Source organism: Rhinopithecus roxellana, chromosome 15 (genome assembly GCF_007565055.1).
Source record: "Rhinopithecus roxellana isolate Shanxi Qingling chromosome 15, ASM756505v1, whole genome shotgun sequence".
Classification (NCBI taxonomy): Eukaryota; Metazoa; Chordata; class Mammalia; order Primates; family Cercopithecidae; genus Rhinopithecus; species Rhinopithecus roxellana.
In genome coordinates this window covers 88,431,209-88,447,143 of record NC_044563.1, presented here as the reverse complement: position 1 = coordinate 88,447,143, position 15,935 = coordinate 88,431,209, and the positions used below count along the sequence as shown (strand labels likewise).

The window sequence follows — 15,935 nt, the reverse complement described above, 5'->3', positions numbered from 1 at the left end:
ATCCAGTAATCTCTTACCAGTCACCACTTCCAACACTGGGGATTACAATTCAACACAAGATTTGGGTGGGGACACAGCTCCAAACCATATTACCTGGTATTAGAGCTTCCCCACTCTCTTCCATCCTGCTTGCTCAACACAGTTCCCCACGCCTGTATCTGGGAACTTGTTCATTGGTCCCAGGCATGACTTTCTACCCTTTGCTACTTTCTAGCATACTTCCTCCCCACCCCAAAGTTGATTCTTTTTGTCAGAGTCTGATTGGACTGTTCTGTTGAAAAAAAAAAATGAGTGAGTGCTACTTGAGAGAGCTTATGGTTTCCCTAGTGGGACAGAAACAGAGTCAGGGCTGAGCATCCGGTAAAAGCTGAGCTAATTTCTCAAATATCCTAGACCCCCAAAGCAGGTCCATACAGGTGCTATTACTGGCAGCATTCTAGACTGAGTCTAGGATATCAAGGGTTGAATTTCCTAGTCTCTGTGCCTGGTACAGGATTGTTGAATGAGGTTCTTTTGTCCCAGGAGCAGGAAGTAGCAAGGTGGGAGCAACTTGAAAACTTGAAAAACTCTCTATTCTGCATTTTCAGGCTGCATAACTACTGAAGGTGGACAAGTGTCCCGGGCAGATTCTCCTGCTTATGGAGGCTTACAGGGGCCATCACCCTTTTATCAAAGCCACCAGTCTCCAGTGGCTCAGCAAGAGGCTCTTAGCCACCCCTCCCACAAGTTCCAGTCTCCAGCAGTGTGCTCCTCATCTGTGTGCTGCTCCCACTGCTCCCCAGTCTCGCCTTCCCTCAAAGGCCATGTCCCCCCACCCAGCATGCACCCAGCCCACAACTTTAGGCAGCCCTCTGAGATGGTGTCCCAGCAGCTGGGGTCTCTGCAGTGCTCTGCCCTGCTGCCCAGGGAGAAAGAGCTGGCCTGCAGCCCTCATCCACCAAAGCTGCTGCAGCCCTGGCTGGAAACCCAGCCCCCTGTGGAGCAGGAGAGCACATCCCAGCGGCTGGGGCAGCAGCTGACTTCCCAGCCCGTGTGCATTGTCCCCCCACAGGATGTTCAGCAAGGAACCCATGCCCAGCCCACCTTACAGACACCCCCTATCCAAGTCCAGTTTGGCCACCACCAGAAGCTGAAGCTCAGTCACTTTCAGCAGCAGCCACAGCAGCAGTTACCACCTCCACCACCTCCCCTACCTGCTCCCCTACAGCAGCCACACCCACCTCTACCTCCATCCCAGCATCTGGCTTCTAGTCAGCACGAGAGCCCTCCTGGGCCTGCCTGTTCTCAGAATGTGGACATAATGCATCACAAGTTTGAGCTGGAGGAAATGCAGAAGGACTTGGAGCTTCTTCTCCAGGCTCAACAGCCCAGCCTGCAACTGAGTCAGACCAAATCTCCTCAGCATCTTCAGCAAACCATTGTGGGGCAGATCAACTACATCGTGAGGCAGCCAGCACCTGTTCAGTCCCAGAGCCAGGAGGAGACCCTGCAGGTAAGCATCAGGGTGGCTTGGCATGCATATTCTGCCCATCCTAGGATCACTCACAGAACACAGCCTCCCCACATTTTAGCTTGTGGTCCCCTCTCTACAATGAAGATGGGAAAATATTTATGTGGCTGCCACAACCCAGAGTTGGCTACCTTGGGATATGAATCAATGGAATTTGTTGGGTGAGTGGTCTGCAGGGATGTTCTGCAGAGGTAGATGAGCAGCTGAGACACAGAGATCTCTTGAAGATGAGCTCTTGGAGGCCTTTCTGTCCACCCACCCACTAGCTTACTGAAACAAAGCAGCACAGGAATACAGTTTCTGCACTTTAGGGCTGCCTTGAGCTGAGCCCTCACATTTCAAGACTACCCTGGACTCAACCTCCCACCTCAGAAAAGCTCCAGAGAGTGTAGTACCCAGTCCCAACTTAGATCTAGGCTCAGTACTCTCCAGAGTAGCTTGGCTTAGCCCTGTCTTCCTGGATGACAGTAGGGACCCTGCCCACCGATGGTACCTTCTGAGCTGTGCTGAACTCCTACCAGTGCCAGAGCAGAAGAGAGGCTGTCTCTTATCTTGTCATCTGCCTAGCTCCTTTGCTGGACCTTATGAATCCCAGACAGGGGGAAGGGCAGAGCTTAAGGAGCAGAGTGAGGGTCCATGTTAGATGCTGGCAGGCAGCACTTTTATAATATTGCACAGATATAGACTTAAACTTTTTTACTTCTACTAAGCTGGGTATGTTTTATATGCACCATATCATTTATCCTATTGACAATGTTGTTTGGTAGGCGTTACCATCTGTGCTTTATAGGTATGTAAGTGGGAGTTAGAGAAGCCTAGCAGTTTGTCTACATATCATACAACGTCGAGAGGTAGAGCTAAGACTTGGATTCTGGTCTGCTGACATTTCTGTAATGCCACAGAAGTCTTCTTCTTTCCATAGGAGAATATTGGATGCTGCTCCTCTTTTTTCTCAGCTAAAAGACAGTTGAAGAGGTGCAGTCTGGACCCCTGGGATCTTTGCTGCATTTCACATCTTCATTCTTAGCTCTTGATTTTCTCTTTTTCCCCCAGAACCTCCTGTTCTATCCTCTTCTCTCTACCCTTCTCTCACTTTTTCTATAGTGGTGTCCCCTTTAAATCTGTAATCACATTTATATCTTCAAAGCAGCTTTACAGATTTTTACTTTATTATAGAATCTAAGGCCTCACATTTATGCTTCAGTACTGACAACTTCAGATCACGCTTCAATGTCTTCCCCTGAGGCCCAGTTCTTTTGAGGAGATATAGAATAATCCGTGTGATGGCAGAGAAGGGTCTAGGGTTCGTAGAGGGCCACAAGTTAAAATGTAAGTCAAAACTAGGTTATGATTGCTAAAGTGAATATCACAAAATTAGCTCAGAATTCTTGGTTTGGGTTCCATCCTAAGACTTTCACATTAGCATATAGTCTTTGGAAGAGTTGGGATAAGAGTATTTTTCTTTTTGGAAAACATTTAAGCAGTACACAATGTGTAGGTGGTGACGATGGGCAGGGCAGGGTGAGCACTAGCCTTTGCTGCCACTGCTGCTGCTGCTGCTGCTGCTACACTCTCTGCAGTCAAACCCACCCAAGTTCTTATTTTCTTCTCCAGGCTACAGATGAGCCCCCAGCATCTGAGGGCTCAAAGCCGGCTCTCCCTCTTGACAAGAATACTGCTGCTGCCTTGCCCCAGACGTCTGGGGAAGAAACCCCTCTTGGTGTCCCTCCAGTGGACAGCACCATCCAGCATTCCTCTCCAAATGTGGTGAGAAAGGTACTAAAGGAGCCTGTTTTCCCTGACCACATGGGACCCACTGCCAGCCAAGACCCCAGGCACTTGGAGGAGGAGGATAGGGTGGGGGGAGGAGCATCCCTGTTCCATCCCTGGACGCTACACAGCCCTGATTCATGCCTTCTGCCCTAGTGAGTCAGCAATGTAGATCTTTCTCCTCCCCATTTCCACTCCCCCACTCACACTTAAAATGGGGCCTCCTGGGCTTCATGCAGAGTGGAAGGGGGAAGGGAAAGAAAGCCAATTTATTGAACATGTCCTCTGTCCTCTGTGCTTAGAACCATGTGTGCTGCTTCACCAGCATTATCTCACCTCGCCTCCAACAGTTGTGGAAGTGAGCATCCCCATTGTATAACTAAAGAAACTGAAGTCCAGGGCCGTACAGCTAGTAGAAGAGACAGCTGAGGTTTATTTAAAATGAGATCAGTTAGAATCCAAAGCTTGAACTTTTCTCTCTACAATGAAGATGGGGAAAATATTTTATGTGGCTGCCACAACCCAGAGTTGGCTACCTTAGGATATGAATCAATGGAATTTGTTGGGTGAGTGGTCTGCAGGGATGTTCTGCAGAGGTAGATGAGCAGCTGAGACACAGAGATCTTCAAGAGATCTTGGAGGCCTTTCTGTCCACCTACCTACTAGCTTACTGAAAGTGTTTGCTTACCCTGGACATAACCCAGAACCCCACAAATCCTCAACTATCTATTCTCACCTCTGCCCCTTCACCCCCAACCCCTGTCATACCTCTAGCAGGAGCCTCAGTGCTGTGCCGTGTCCTCCACCCATTCCTCCTAGTGTCCCTTGGCCCTGTTTCACTTAGCCTATTGCCTTCTCTGGCCTGGTGCCCTCAACTCTCCAGTGCCTCCACCCAGCCCTGGACTTGAAGCTCTGTCAGGTGTTCTGAACTCTCCCAGCCTGTACCCTTGGCCCTGTAGCATCCCTCTGGCCCTGCAGCCCAGCTATGCTGGCTGCTCAGTGTACCTACCCCTCACCAACTTTCCCTAGCTGTACCATCACAGTGCATGTCTTAGATCAGTCAGTCTCAGTGACACTTGAGGACAGTTTAGAAAAAAGAAGTGATGGCAAAAATGAAATGTCAACTTGGAAATTGCTGGTGACTCTTGAGGCTTTTTGTCTGTGCCTGTCCTACCCTGTTGAAAATGGCTTAGCGTAGAGGCTCTTGAGGTACTGTATATTGGCCCTTTGTGGCTCTTAGATGTTTAACTTCTTGTATTTGGGCCAGCCACCTAACCATTCATCCATTTATTTAATCATTTAATGCACACACACACACACACACATACACACACATTAATCTCCAAGTATGTGTCCCATATTCTACTAGGTGCCAGGCATACATTGGTGAATCAGATAGTCAGTCCCATGCTGGGGAGTACAGTCTGGTGGAAGAGACAGTTAAGCAACAATAATAAATTGTGGTAAACTGCTATAATAGTCATTGGGGTACACCCCAATGGAGTACCTAGCTCTGGGAGAGGGGGCTGTTGACAGACGACTTCTTAGAGGACATTATTTTAAGTTGAAATTTCAAAGAGGAGAAGTTGGGCTAGTGAAGGGTAGAGGGGTAGAACAAATAGTCGAAAGGAATGGCAACTAGGAAGCTTCAGAAGTGAGAGAAAGCCTGGGGCAGTTAGGGGGGCTTCAGATAATTTGTAATTTGGTTGATACGATCATGAGACACACTGGGAAATGGGATGGATTGAGACCAGAGGGGCTGTAAGGCCTTGTAAATTATGCTTTGGGGTTGGGATTCAGTCTTGGGGGATGTGAGGAGTAAGTGAAGGACTTCCAGAAAGGAAGGATATGGTTTGAATTAAGTTTGAAAGATCACTTTAGCTGTGGTAAGGGAGACCAGAATAGTACAGAGGAGAAACAGGAGGCTGAGTGAAATCAATAGCAATAGGAATGAAGAGGAAGCAAAGATTTCAAGAGATATCAGATCACAGGAGTTTTAGCCTCAGTGTCTGATTGATGATAGGTAAGGCAGAGAAAACCCTTTGGCTTAACACCCAGGTGTTTTCCCATGCTCCCATCCCAGTGGATCTGTCTTGACCCACTGGAATGGGAGCATGGGAAAAAGAGCATATTTAGGGGAAGAAGTTAAGTTTTGAATTATTGATATTCTTTTGTGGAAGACACATCACAAGATGACCTGAAGGCAGCTAGCTCTAGATGTCAGTAGTTCAGAAGCAAGCACGAGAATTGCTGTAACTGCCCGAAGAGTTCTTCTTGCCTGCTGCACAAATGAAGACCATGGCATTGCAGTAGAGAAAAAATTTAGTTAATGTGAGGCTGGGATTTTTCAAAGGCAGTTTGGGGAAGGGGTGGGAGTAGCTAGAAATGGGTGCTTGCTGCTGATTGGTTGGGATGGAAATGAAATCATGGGTTAAAGCTGTTCACTTGAGCTGAGTTGCTTCTGGATGGGGCCATAGGAGTGGGATTGATGGATCTAGGTGAAGCCATGGATGTCAGACATGCAGAAAACTTGAAAAGATATCTCAAAAAGCCAATCTACAATAGGCCCAGGAATGATTAGGGGAAAGGCAAGAGGTGGGGGTGGGTAGGTTAGATCAGATCTTTTTCACTGTCATAATTTGCTCATTGATATAATTTTTGCATAGGTGGTTTCCTTGCCAGTGCTCAGTTGTAGTGGAAGCCATGCAGAAAATGCTGCTTCTCATTTGCTGAGGTTCAGTTCTGTTCCTATACACAGAACAGAGGAAAGGAGCTGAGCCATATACATGCATGGTGTCAGTGCTGCCTGTGTGAGTGGCCCACAGGGTTCCCTGAGCAGCAAGGGGTGCTGCCCTCTTGTGTGGCTGCACGTTGGCAGTGGGGTTAGCAAAGGTCCTAGAAACTCTAACTTCTCATTTTGAGCTTCTCCTGCCCCTTATTAAAAGGGGCTCCTGTAGAAGTTTGGAGGGACAGATGGCCTGGCATTCTTCACATGTTTCATAGACTTTTCATGGCTTGAACTCCCAGAAAAAGGACCCTCACATTTGTCATCCTGGCTTAGAGGAACCTTTGGATCAGCAGAGAGAGATCAACCCTGACAGTGAGAGCCACTGGTTGTCTACAAAACTACTGCAATAAGGAAAAGGATTTTCTTTTTTGAGGAAATTTGTTGTCTTGGAGCTGGGGTTGGGCAGGGTGGAGGGTGTGAAGCTCAAGGATAGCAAACAACATTCTGAGCCTTTTACCATTGAGTGATAATATTTTATATAGTATCATTCTAATTTTTTCATAGGTTTTTACATGGATTGTTTCATTTTATCTTTTTATCCTAGCAATACTATGAGGAAGCCACTTTCTTATTCCCCTTTGAAAGATGTGGAAACTGAGACACAGAGAGGTTAAGTGACCCACCTAAGAGTTATACAGCCAACCCATTGGGCAATGTTAGGACCAGACCACAGGTCCTTGACAGCTCTGTGTTCAATGACTAGGTTAAATTGCTTCTCTTTCTGCACTGCAGTGTGGCGTCTTACCTGCTGAATTTTCCTATCTTTACAATCCTTGAAGTAGCCTGAGGCTTTGCTGGGGAGAGGTGTTAGGACCAGCCTAGTTTGATATTGGTTGTTTTATCTGGTAAAGGTGTATTGTCCTCCAGCCCACTCCCAGCCTGTGCTGGCCTGTGAGTGGCAGGAAAGTCAAAAGAATCTATCTGAAGGTCACGGACCAGAAGAACCTGTGGCACCATGCACCTTCCTGTGAGTTCCACACTGACTGTATATCACCAAAAGAGGACTTTTGGTGAAGCAGAACATCTGTGTACAAGTACCTTGGAGTTGGTGCTTCGTGAGCCAATGGTGGAAACAGGTTGTTGCTGAAAATGAGGTGTGAAAGTTCTGAAATGGGTTTTCTAGTGGCTTGAGCTCTGCAACCCCTTTTGAATGAATTTTGGTATTTGTCTGGCACCAGCTGTTGCCTAAGCTTCCTAATCTTGGTTCAGTCACTCTGAAAGAAAAACCATGGCTACAACCCTACCACAGCAACCCTTACATCTCAGGTGAAGCTGGGAGACATTCTGATGCCTTCATTTTATGCTTCTGAACCAGTCAACTGCTGAAAAATACACACAATCCTTTCTTCAAGGGAGTTGGCTGGGTGCGGTGGCTCATGCCTATAATCCCAGCACTTTGGGAGGCTGAGACAGGCAGATTGTTTGAGCTCAACAGCTTGAGACCAGCCTGGACAACATGGTGAAACCCCATTTCTACAAAAAAAAAACACAAGAAAATTAGCCAGGCGTGGTGGTGCATCCCTGTGGTCCCAGCTACTCAGGAGGTTAAGGCATGAGAATTTCTTGAGCCTGGGAGGCAGCAGTTGTAGTGAGCCGAGATAGCGCCACTGCATTCCAACTTGGGCAACAGAGTGAGATTGTCTCAAAAAATGAAAAGCTCTCATGGAGTCAAAGCTGCAGGCATCACAGAAAGCCCTATCCGAGTCCCAGTTCACCTGTAAGAGGGACCTTTCTTCTGCTGCTCGTACCATAGCCCCGGATCTTCAAGAGAGGACTTCGAGGCCACCAGCATGCTATTCATGGCTTAGGAGCCTGAGATGTATTTCCAGTAAATGATACAGAAGCAGTAGGCATTCCTGTGATGCAGATTATTAAGAGTGATACAGAGGAGTAAAGGATAATGATCAGGCAGATAGTATTTATACCATTATCAAAGCATTTTGATGCCCGATCTCTTAATTTGAGTCTTATAAAAACTCAGTGAGATTTACATTAACCTGTGTAGGAAGAAATTAAAACCTAGAGCTGGACAATGGCTTGCTTAAACTCATTAAGCCCTGGTAACTGTGAGTAAATACTAGGCATCCTGCCTCCATAGTCTCCAAAGCTACTGCTATGGATCAGATTGTGAGTCCTTAACCTCAGGGACAATCTTTTCCTCATAGCCTAGCCAGGACAGCAGCATTTGCTCAGAATGTTCCTGGGACCTGGTGAAGCTTTCTTAGGGCACAGCCTGCGTCCTGGTCAGCATCTGCAGAATTGTATGCTCTTTCTACTCAGGAGTCAGACCAAACACTCCCCAAGTCTGGCTCCTGAACTTAGCACACTCTAAGAAGCTTGTCTCCTTAGTTCTGTCCTGATTTCATTCACCATCCAAACCTAAGATTTTTGTCTAGGTCTCCTGGCCCATGAGAAAACAGGTCCTTGCTCCCATCTGTTTAATAAGACAGAATACTGTATAAAGTGTTTTATAAGTACTCCCATTCAAAATGATTTTTTTTTTTTTGAGATAGAGTTTCACTCTTGTTGCCCAGGCTGGAGTGCAATGGTGTGATCTCGGCTCACCACAACCTCTGCCTCCCAGATTCAAGTGATTCTCCTGCCTCAGCCTCCTGGGTAGCTGGGATTATAGGCATGTGCCACCATGCCTGGCTAATTTTATATTCAAAATAATGTTTTTAAGTCAGTTTCCTACACTGGCCTGGGCAAAATACCTTTGACCAAATTCTCCTGAGTCTCCAAGGCTTGGGGTTTGAGGGTTCTACTCATCTGCCTTTCACTTCAGACTTACTAGAATCCGCTTACTCCTTTCCTCTTTCTTCTACCTCAGATTCTGGGATCCTCTTTGCTTTTTCTGTCCTCCCTGGATTATCAGGGCATTGGGTACTTTTCACTTCTCTCTTCACCACCCATGAACCTTTTCTCATTTGACTTCACTGAGTTATCATATATCTGCATGGTTACATCCATAGTGACAGCCTTAATAAGTACAAGAGCTTTCTGTTGAGGTGGAGGAACACTCATTGTCAACAAGGGCAACAACTTTGCCATTAAAAATCAACATGTGGAGGGGCGGAGCAAGATGGCCGAATAGGAACAGCTCCAGTCTCCAACTCCCAGCGCGAGCGACACAGAAGACCGGTGATTTCTGCATTTTCAACTGAGGTACTGGGGTCATCTCACTAGGGAGTGCCGGACAATCGGTGCTGGTCAGCTGCTGCAGCCTGACCAGCGAGAGCTGAAGCAGGGCGAGGCATCGCCTCACCTGGAAGCGCAAGGGGGAAGGGGATCCGTTTTCCTAGCCAGGGGAACTGAGACACACAACACCTGGAAAATCGGGTAACTCCCACCCCAATACTGCGCTGTAAGCATACAGGCACACCAGGAGAATATATCCCACACCTGGCCGGGAGGGTCCCACGCCCACGAAGCCTCCCTCACTGCTAACACAGCAGTCTGCCGCGATCTATCCGCAAGGCAGCAGCGAGGCTAGGGGAGGGGCGCCCGCCATTGCTGAGGCTTAAGTAGGTAAACAAAGCCGCTGGGAAGCTCGAACTGGGTGGAGCTCACAACAGCTCAAGGAAGCCTGCCTGTCTCTGTAGTCTCCACCTCTGGGGACAGCGCACAGCTGAAGACCAACAGGGGAAGTAGCGGGAGCCGGTGCAGACGCGAACGACTCTGTCTGACAGCTTTGGGGAGAGCCGTGGATCTCCCAACGCGGAGGTTGAGATCTGAGAACGGACAGACTGCCTGCTCAGGTGTGTCCCTGACCCCTGAGTAGCCTAGCTGGGAGAAATCCCCCACTAGGGGCAGTCTGACACCCCACACCTCACAGGGTGGAGTACACCCCTGAGAGGAAACTTCCAAAGGAAGAATCAGACAGGTACACTCGCTGTTCAGCAATATTCTATCTTCAGCAACCTCTGCTGCTGATACCCAGGCAAACAGGGTCTGGAGTGGACCTCAAGCAATCTCCAACAGACCAACAGACAGTCCTTCTGACTGTCAGAAGGAAAACTATCAAACAGGAAGGACACCTATACCAAAACCCCATCAGTACGTCACCGCCATCAAAGACCAGAGACAGATAAAACCACAAAGATGGGGAAGAAGCAGGGCAGAAAAGCTGGAAATTCAAAAAATAAGAGCGCATCTCCCCCTGCAAAGGAGCGCAGCCCATCGCCAGCAACGGATCAAAGCTGGTCAGAGAATGACTTGGACGAGAGGAGAGAAGAAGGCTTCAGTCCATCAAACTTATCAGAGCTAAAGGAGGAATTACGTACCCAGCGCAAAGAAACTAAAAATCTTGAAAAAAGAGTGGAAGAATTGACAGCTAGACTAATTAATGCAGAGAAGATCATAAACGAAATGACAGAGATGAAAACCATGACACGAGAAATACGTGACAAATGCACAAGCTTCAGTAACCGACTCGATCAACTGGAAGAAAGAGTATCAGCGATTGAAGATCAAATGAATGAAATGAAGCGAGAAGAGAAACCAAAAGAAAAAAGAAGAAAAAGAAATGAGCAAAGCCTGCAAGAAGTATGGGATTACGTAAAAAGACCAAATCTACGTCTGATTGGGGTGCCTGAAAGTGAGGGGGAAAATGGAACCAAGTTGGAAAACACTCTTCAGGATATCATCCAGGAGAACTTCCCCAACCTAGTAGGGCAGGCCAACATTCAAATTCAGGAAATACAGAGAACGCCACAAAGATACTCCTCGAGAAGAGCAACTCCAAGACACATAATTGCCAGATTCACCAAAGTTGAAATGAAGGAAAAAATCTTAAGGGCAGCCAGAGAGAAAGGTCGGGTTACCCACAAAGGGAAGCCCATCAGACTAACAGCAGATCTCTCGGCAGAAACTCTACAAGCCAGAAGAGAGTGGGGGCCAATATTCAACGTTCTTAAAGAAAAGAATTTTCAACCCAGAATTTCATATCCAGCCAAACTAAGTTTCATAAGTGAAGGAGAAATAAAATCCTTTACAGATAAGCAAATGCTTAGAGATTTTGTCACCACCAGGCCTGCCTTACAAGAGACCCTGAAGGAAGCCCTAAACATGGAAAGGAACAACTGGTACCAGCCATCGCAAAAACATGCCAAAATGTAAAGACCATCGAGGCTAGGAAGAAACTGCATCAACTAACGAGCAAAATAACCAGTTAATATCATAATGGCAGGATCAAGTTCACACATAACAATATTAACCTTAAATGTTAATGGACTAAATGCTCCAATTAAAAGACACAGACTGGCAAACTGGATAAAGAGTCAAGACCCATCAGTCTGCTGTATTCAGGAGACCCATCTCACATGCAGAGACATACATAGGCTCAAAATAAAGGGATGGAGGAAGATCTACCAAGCAAATGGAGAACAAAAAAAAGCAGGGGTTGCAATCCTTGTCTCTGATAAAACAGACTTTAAACCATCAAAGATCAAAAGAGACAAAGAAGGCCATTACATAATGGTAAAGGGATCAATTCAACAGGAAGAGCTAACTCTCCTAAATATATATGCACCCAATACAGGAGCACCCAGATTCATAAAGCAAGTCCTTAGAGACATACAAAGAGACTTAGACTCCCATACAATAATAATGGGAGACTTCAACACTCCGCTGTCAACATTAGACAGATCAACGAGACAGAAAGTTAACAAGGATATCCAGGAATTGAACTCATCTCTGCACCAAGCGGACCTAATAGACATCTATAGAACTCTCCACCCCAAATCAACAGAATATACATTCTTCTCAGCACCACATCGCACTTATTCCAAAATTGACCACATAATTGGAAGTAAAGCACTCCTCAGCAAATGTAAAAGAACAGAAATTATAACAAACTGTCTCTCAGACCACAGTGCAATCAAACTAGAACTCAGGACTAAGAAACTCACTCAAAACCGCTCAACTACATGGAAACTGAACAACCTGCTCCTGAATGACTACTGGGTACATAACGAAATGAAAGCGGAAATAAAGATGTTCTTTGAAACCAATGAGAACAAAGATACAACATACCAGAATCTCTGGGACACATTTAAAGCAGTGTGTAGAGGGAAATTTATAGCACTAAATGCCCACAAGAGAAAGCAGGAAAGATCTAAAATTGACACTCTAACATCACAATTAAAAGAACTAGAGAGGCAAGAGCAAACACATTCAAAAGCTAGCAGAAGGCAAGAAATAACTAAGATCAGAGCCGAACTGAAGGAGATAGAGACACAAAAAACCCTCCAAAAAATCAGTGAATCCAGGAGTTGGTTTTTTGAAAAGATCAACAAAATTGACAGACCACTAGCAAGGCTAATAAAGAAGAAAAGAGAGAGGAATCAAATAGATGCAATAAAAAATGATAAAGGGGATATCACCACTGACCCCACAGAAATACAAACTACCATCAGAGAATACTATAAACGCCTCTACGCAAATCAACTAGAAAATCTAGAAGAAATGGATAATTTCCTGGACACTTACACTCTCCCAAGGCTAAACCAGGAAGAAGTTGAATCCCTGAATAGACCAATAGCAGGCTCTGAAATTGAGGCAACAATTAATAGCCTACCCACCAAAAAAAGTCCAGGACCAGATGGATTCACAGCTGAATTCTACCAGAGGTACAAGGAGGAGCTGGTACCATTCCTTCTGAAACTATTCCAATCAATAGAAAAAGAGGGAATCCTCCCTAACTCATTTTATGAGGCCAACATCATCCTGATACCAAAGCCTGGCAGAGACACAACAAAAAAAGAGAATTTTAGACCAATATCCCTGATGAACATTGATGCAAAAATTCTCAATAAAATACTGGCAACCCGGATTCAGCAGCACATCAAAAAGCTTATCCACCATGATCAAGTGGGCTTCATCCCTGGGATGCAAGGCTGGTTCAACATTCGCAAATCAATAAACGTAATCCAGCATATAAACAGAACCAAAGACAAGAACCACATGATTGTCTCAATAGATGCAGAAAAGGCTTTTGACAAAATTCAACAGCCCTTCATGCTAAAAACGCTCAATAAATTCGGTATTGATGGAACGTACCTCAAAATAATAAGAGCTATTTATGACAGACCCACAGCTAATATCATACTGAATGGGCAAAAACTGGAAAAATTCCCTTTGAAAACTGGCACAAGACAGGGATGCCCTCTCTCACCACTCCTATTCAACATAGTGTTGGAAGTTCTGGCTAGGGCAATCAGGCAAGAGAAAGAAATCAAGGGTATCCAGTTAGGAAAAGAAGAAGTCAAATTGTCCCTGTTTGCAGATGACATGATTGTATATTTAGAAAACCCCATCGTCTCAGCCCAAAATCTCCTTAAGCTGATAAGCAACTTCAGCAAAGTCTCAGGATACAAAATTAATGTGCAAAAATCACAAGCATTCTTATACACCAGTAACAGACAAGCAGAGAGCCAAATCAGGAATGAACTTCCATTCACAATTGCTTCAAAGAGAATAAAATACCTAGGAATCCAGCTTACAAGGGATGTAAAGGACCTCTTCAAGGAGAACTACAAACCACTGCTCAGTGAAATAAAAGAGGACACAAACAAATGGAAGAACATACCATGCTCATGGATAGGAAGAATCAATATCGTGAAAATGGCCATACTCCCCAAGGTTATTTATAGATTCAATGCCATCCCCATCAAGCTACCAATGAGTTTCTTCACAGAATTGGAAAAAACTGCTTTAAAGTTCATATGGAACCAAAAAAGAGCCCGCATTGCCAAGACAATCCTAAGTCAAAAGGACAAAGCTGGAGGCGTCACGCTACCTGACTTCAAACTATACTACAAGGCTACAGTAACCAAAACAGCATGGTACTGGTACCAAAACAGAGATATAGATCAATGGAACAGAACAGAGTCCTCAGAGATAATACCACACATCTACAGCCATCTGATCTTTGACAAACCTGAGAGAAACAAGAAATGGGGAATGGATTCCCTATTTAATAAATGGTGCTGGGAAAATTGGCTAGCCATAAGTAGAAAGCTGAAACTGGATCCTTTCCTTACCCCTTATACGAAGATTAATTCAAGATGGATTAGAGACTTAAATGTTAGACCTAATACCATAAAAACCCTAGAAGAAAATCTAGGTAGTACCATTCAGGACATAGGCATGGGCAAGGACTTCATGTCTAAAACACCAAAAGCAACGGCAGCAAAAGCCAAAATTGACAAATGGGATCTAATTAAACTAAAGAGCTTTTGCACAGCAAAAGAAACTACCATCAGAGTGAACAGGCAACCTACAGAATGGGAGAAAATTTTTGCAACCTACTCATCTGACAAAGGGCTAATATCCAGAATCTACAAAGAACTCAAACAAATATACGAGAAAAAAACAAACAACCCCATCAAAATGTGGGGAAAGGATATGAACAGACATTTCTCAAAAGAAGATATTCATACAGCCAACAGACACATGAAAAAATGCTCATCATCACTCGCCATCAGAGAAATGCAAATCAAAACCACAATGAGATACCATCTCACACCAGTTAGAATGGCAATCATTAAGAAGTCAGGAAACAACAGGTGTTGGAGAGGATGTGGAGAAATAGGAACACTTTTACACTGTTGGTGGGATTGTAAACTAGTTCAACCATTATGGAAAACAGTATGGCAATTCCTCAAGGATCTAGAACTAGATGTACCATATGACCCAGCCATCCCACTACTGGGTATATACCCAAAGGATTATAAATTATTCTACTACAAAGACACATGTACACGTATGTTTATTGCAGCACTATTCACAATAGCAAAGACTTGGAATCAACCCAAATGTCCATCTGTGACAGACTGGATTAAGAAAATGTGGCACATATACACCATGGAATACTATGCAGCCATAAAAAAGGATGAGTTTGTGTCCTTTGTAGGGACATGAATGCAGCTGGAAACCATCATTCTTAGCAAACTATCACAAGAACAGAAGACCAAACACCTCATGTTCTCACTCATAGGTGGGAACTGAACAATGAGATCACTTGGACTCGGGAAGGGGAACATCACGCACTGGGGCCTATCATGGGGGGGGGGGGGGGGAGGAGGGAGGGATTGCATTGGGGATTATACATGATATAAATGATGAATTGATGGGTGCTGACGAGTTGATGGGTGCAGCACACCAACATGGCATAAGTATACATATGTAACAAACCTGCACGTTATGCACATGTACCCTAGAACTTAAAGTATAATAAAAAAAAAAATCAACATGTGAGGGCCAGGCACAGTGGCTTATGCTTGTAATCCCACATTTTGAGAGGCCGAGGCAGGTGGATCACTTGAGGTCAGGATTTCAAGACCAGCAGCCTGGCCAATATGGTGAAACCCCATCTCTACTAAAAATACAAAAATTAGCTGGGTATGATGGCAGGCACCTGTAATCCCAGCTACTTGGGAGGCTGAGGCAGGAGAATCACTTGAACTTAGGAGGCTGAGAGGTTACAGTGAGCTGAGATCGCCTGACTGCACTGCAGCCTGGCCCACAGAGCAAGAATCCGTCTCAAAAAAATAAATAAATAAAAAAATAAAAATCAACATGTGAAATTGCTTACTAGAAAAGTTACTCACTTCCTCAGCCATCTGATTCTGTTGTTTCAAGATCTGCTACTGTTAAACCAGTTTACTTAATCTTGAAGTTGTTGAAGCATTCCTTTTTTTTTTCTTTTCTTTTTTTGAGATGAAGTCTCACTCTGTCACCTAGGCTGGAGTGCAGTGGCGTGATCTCAGCTCACTGCAACCTCCGCCTCCTGGGTTCAAGCAATTCTCCTGCCTCAGCCTCCTGAGTAGCTGAGACTACAGACATGTGCCACCACACCCGGCTAAT

General features: G+C 45.2%; 1 protein-coding gene across 1 annotated transcript in view; it reads left to right on the top strand.

The window, feature by feature from the left end:
* Positions 1–15,935, top strand: part of TRIM66 (tripartite motif containing 66) — a 52,824-nt gene that overhangs the window by 16,745 nt on the left and 20,144 nt on the right. Inside the window, exons 9-10 of the mRNA XM_030918170.1 lie at positions 588–1,492; positions 3,125–3,286. Coding sequence (XP_030774030.1) covers positions 588–1,492; positions 3,125–3,286 — 1,067 coding nt within the window. The remainder of the gene's footprint in view (positions 1–587; positions 1,493–3,124; positions 3,287–15,935) is intronic.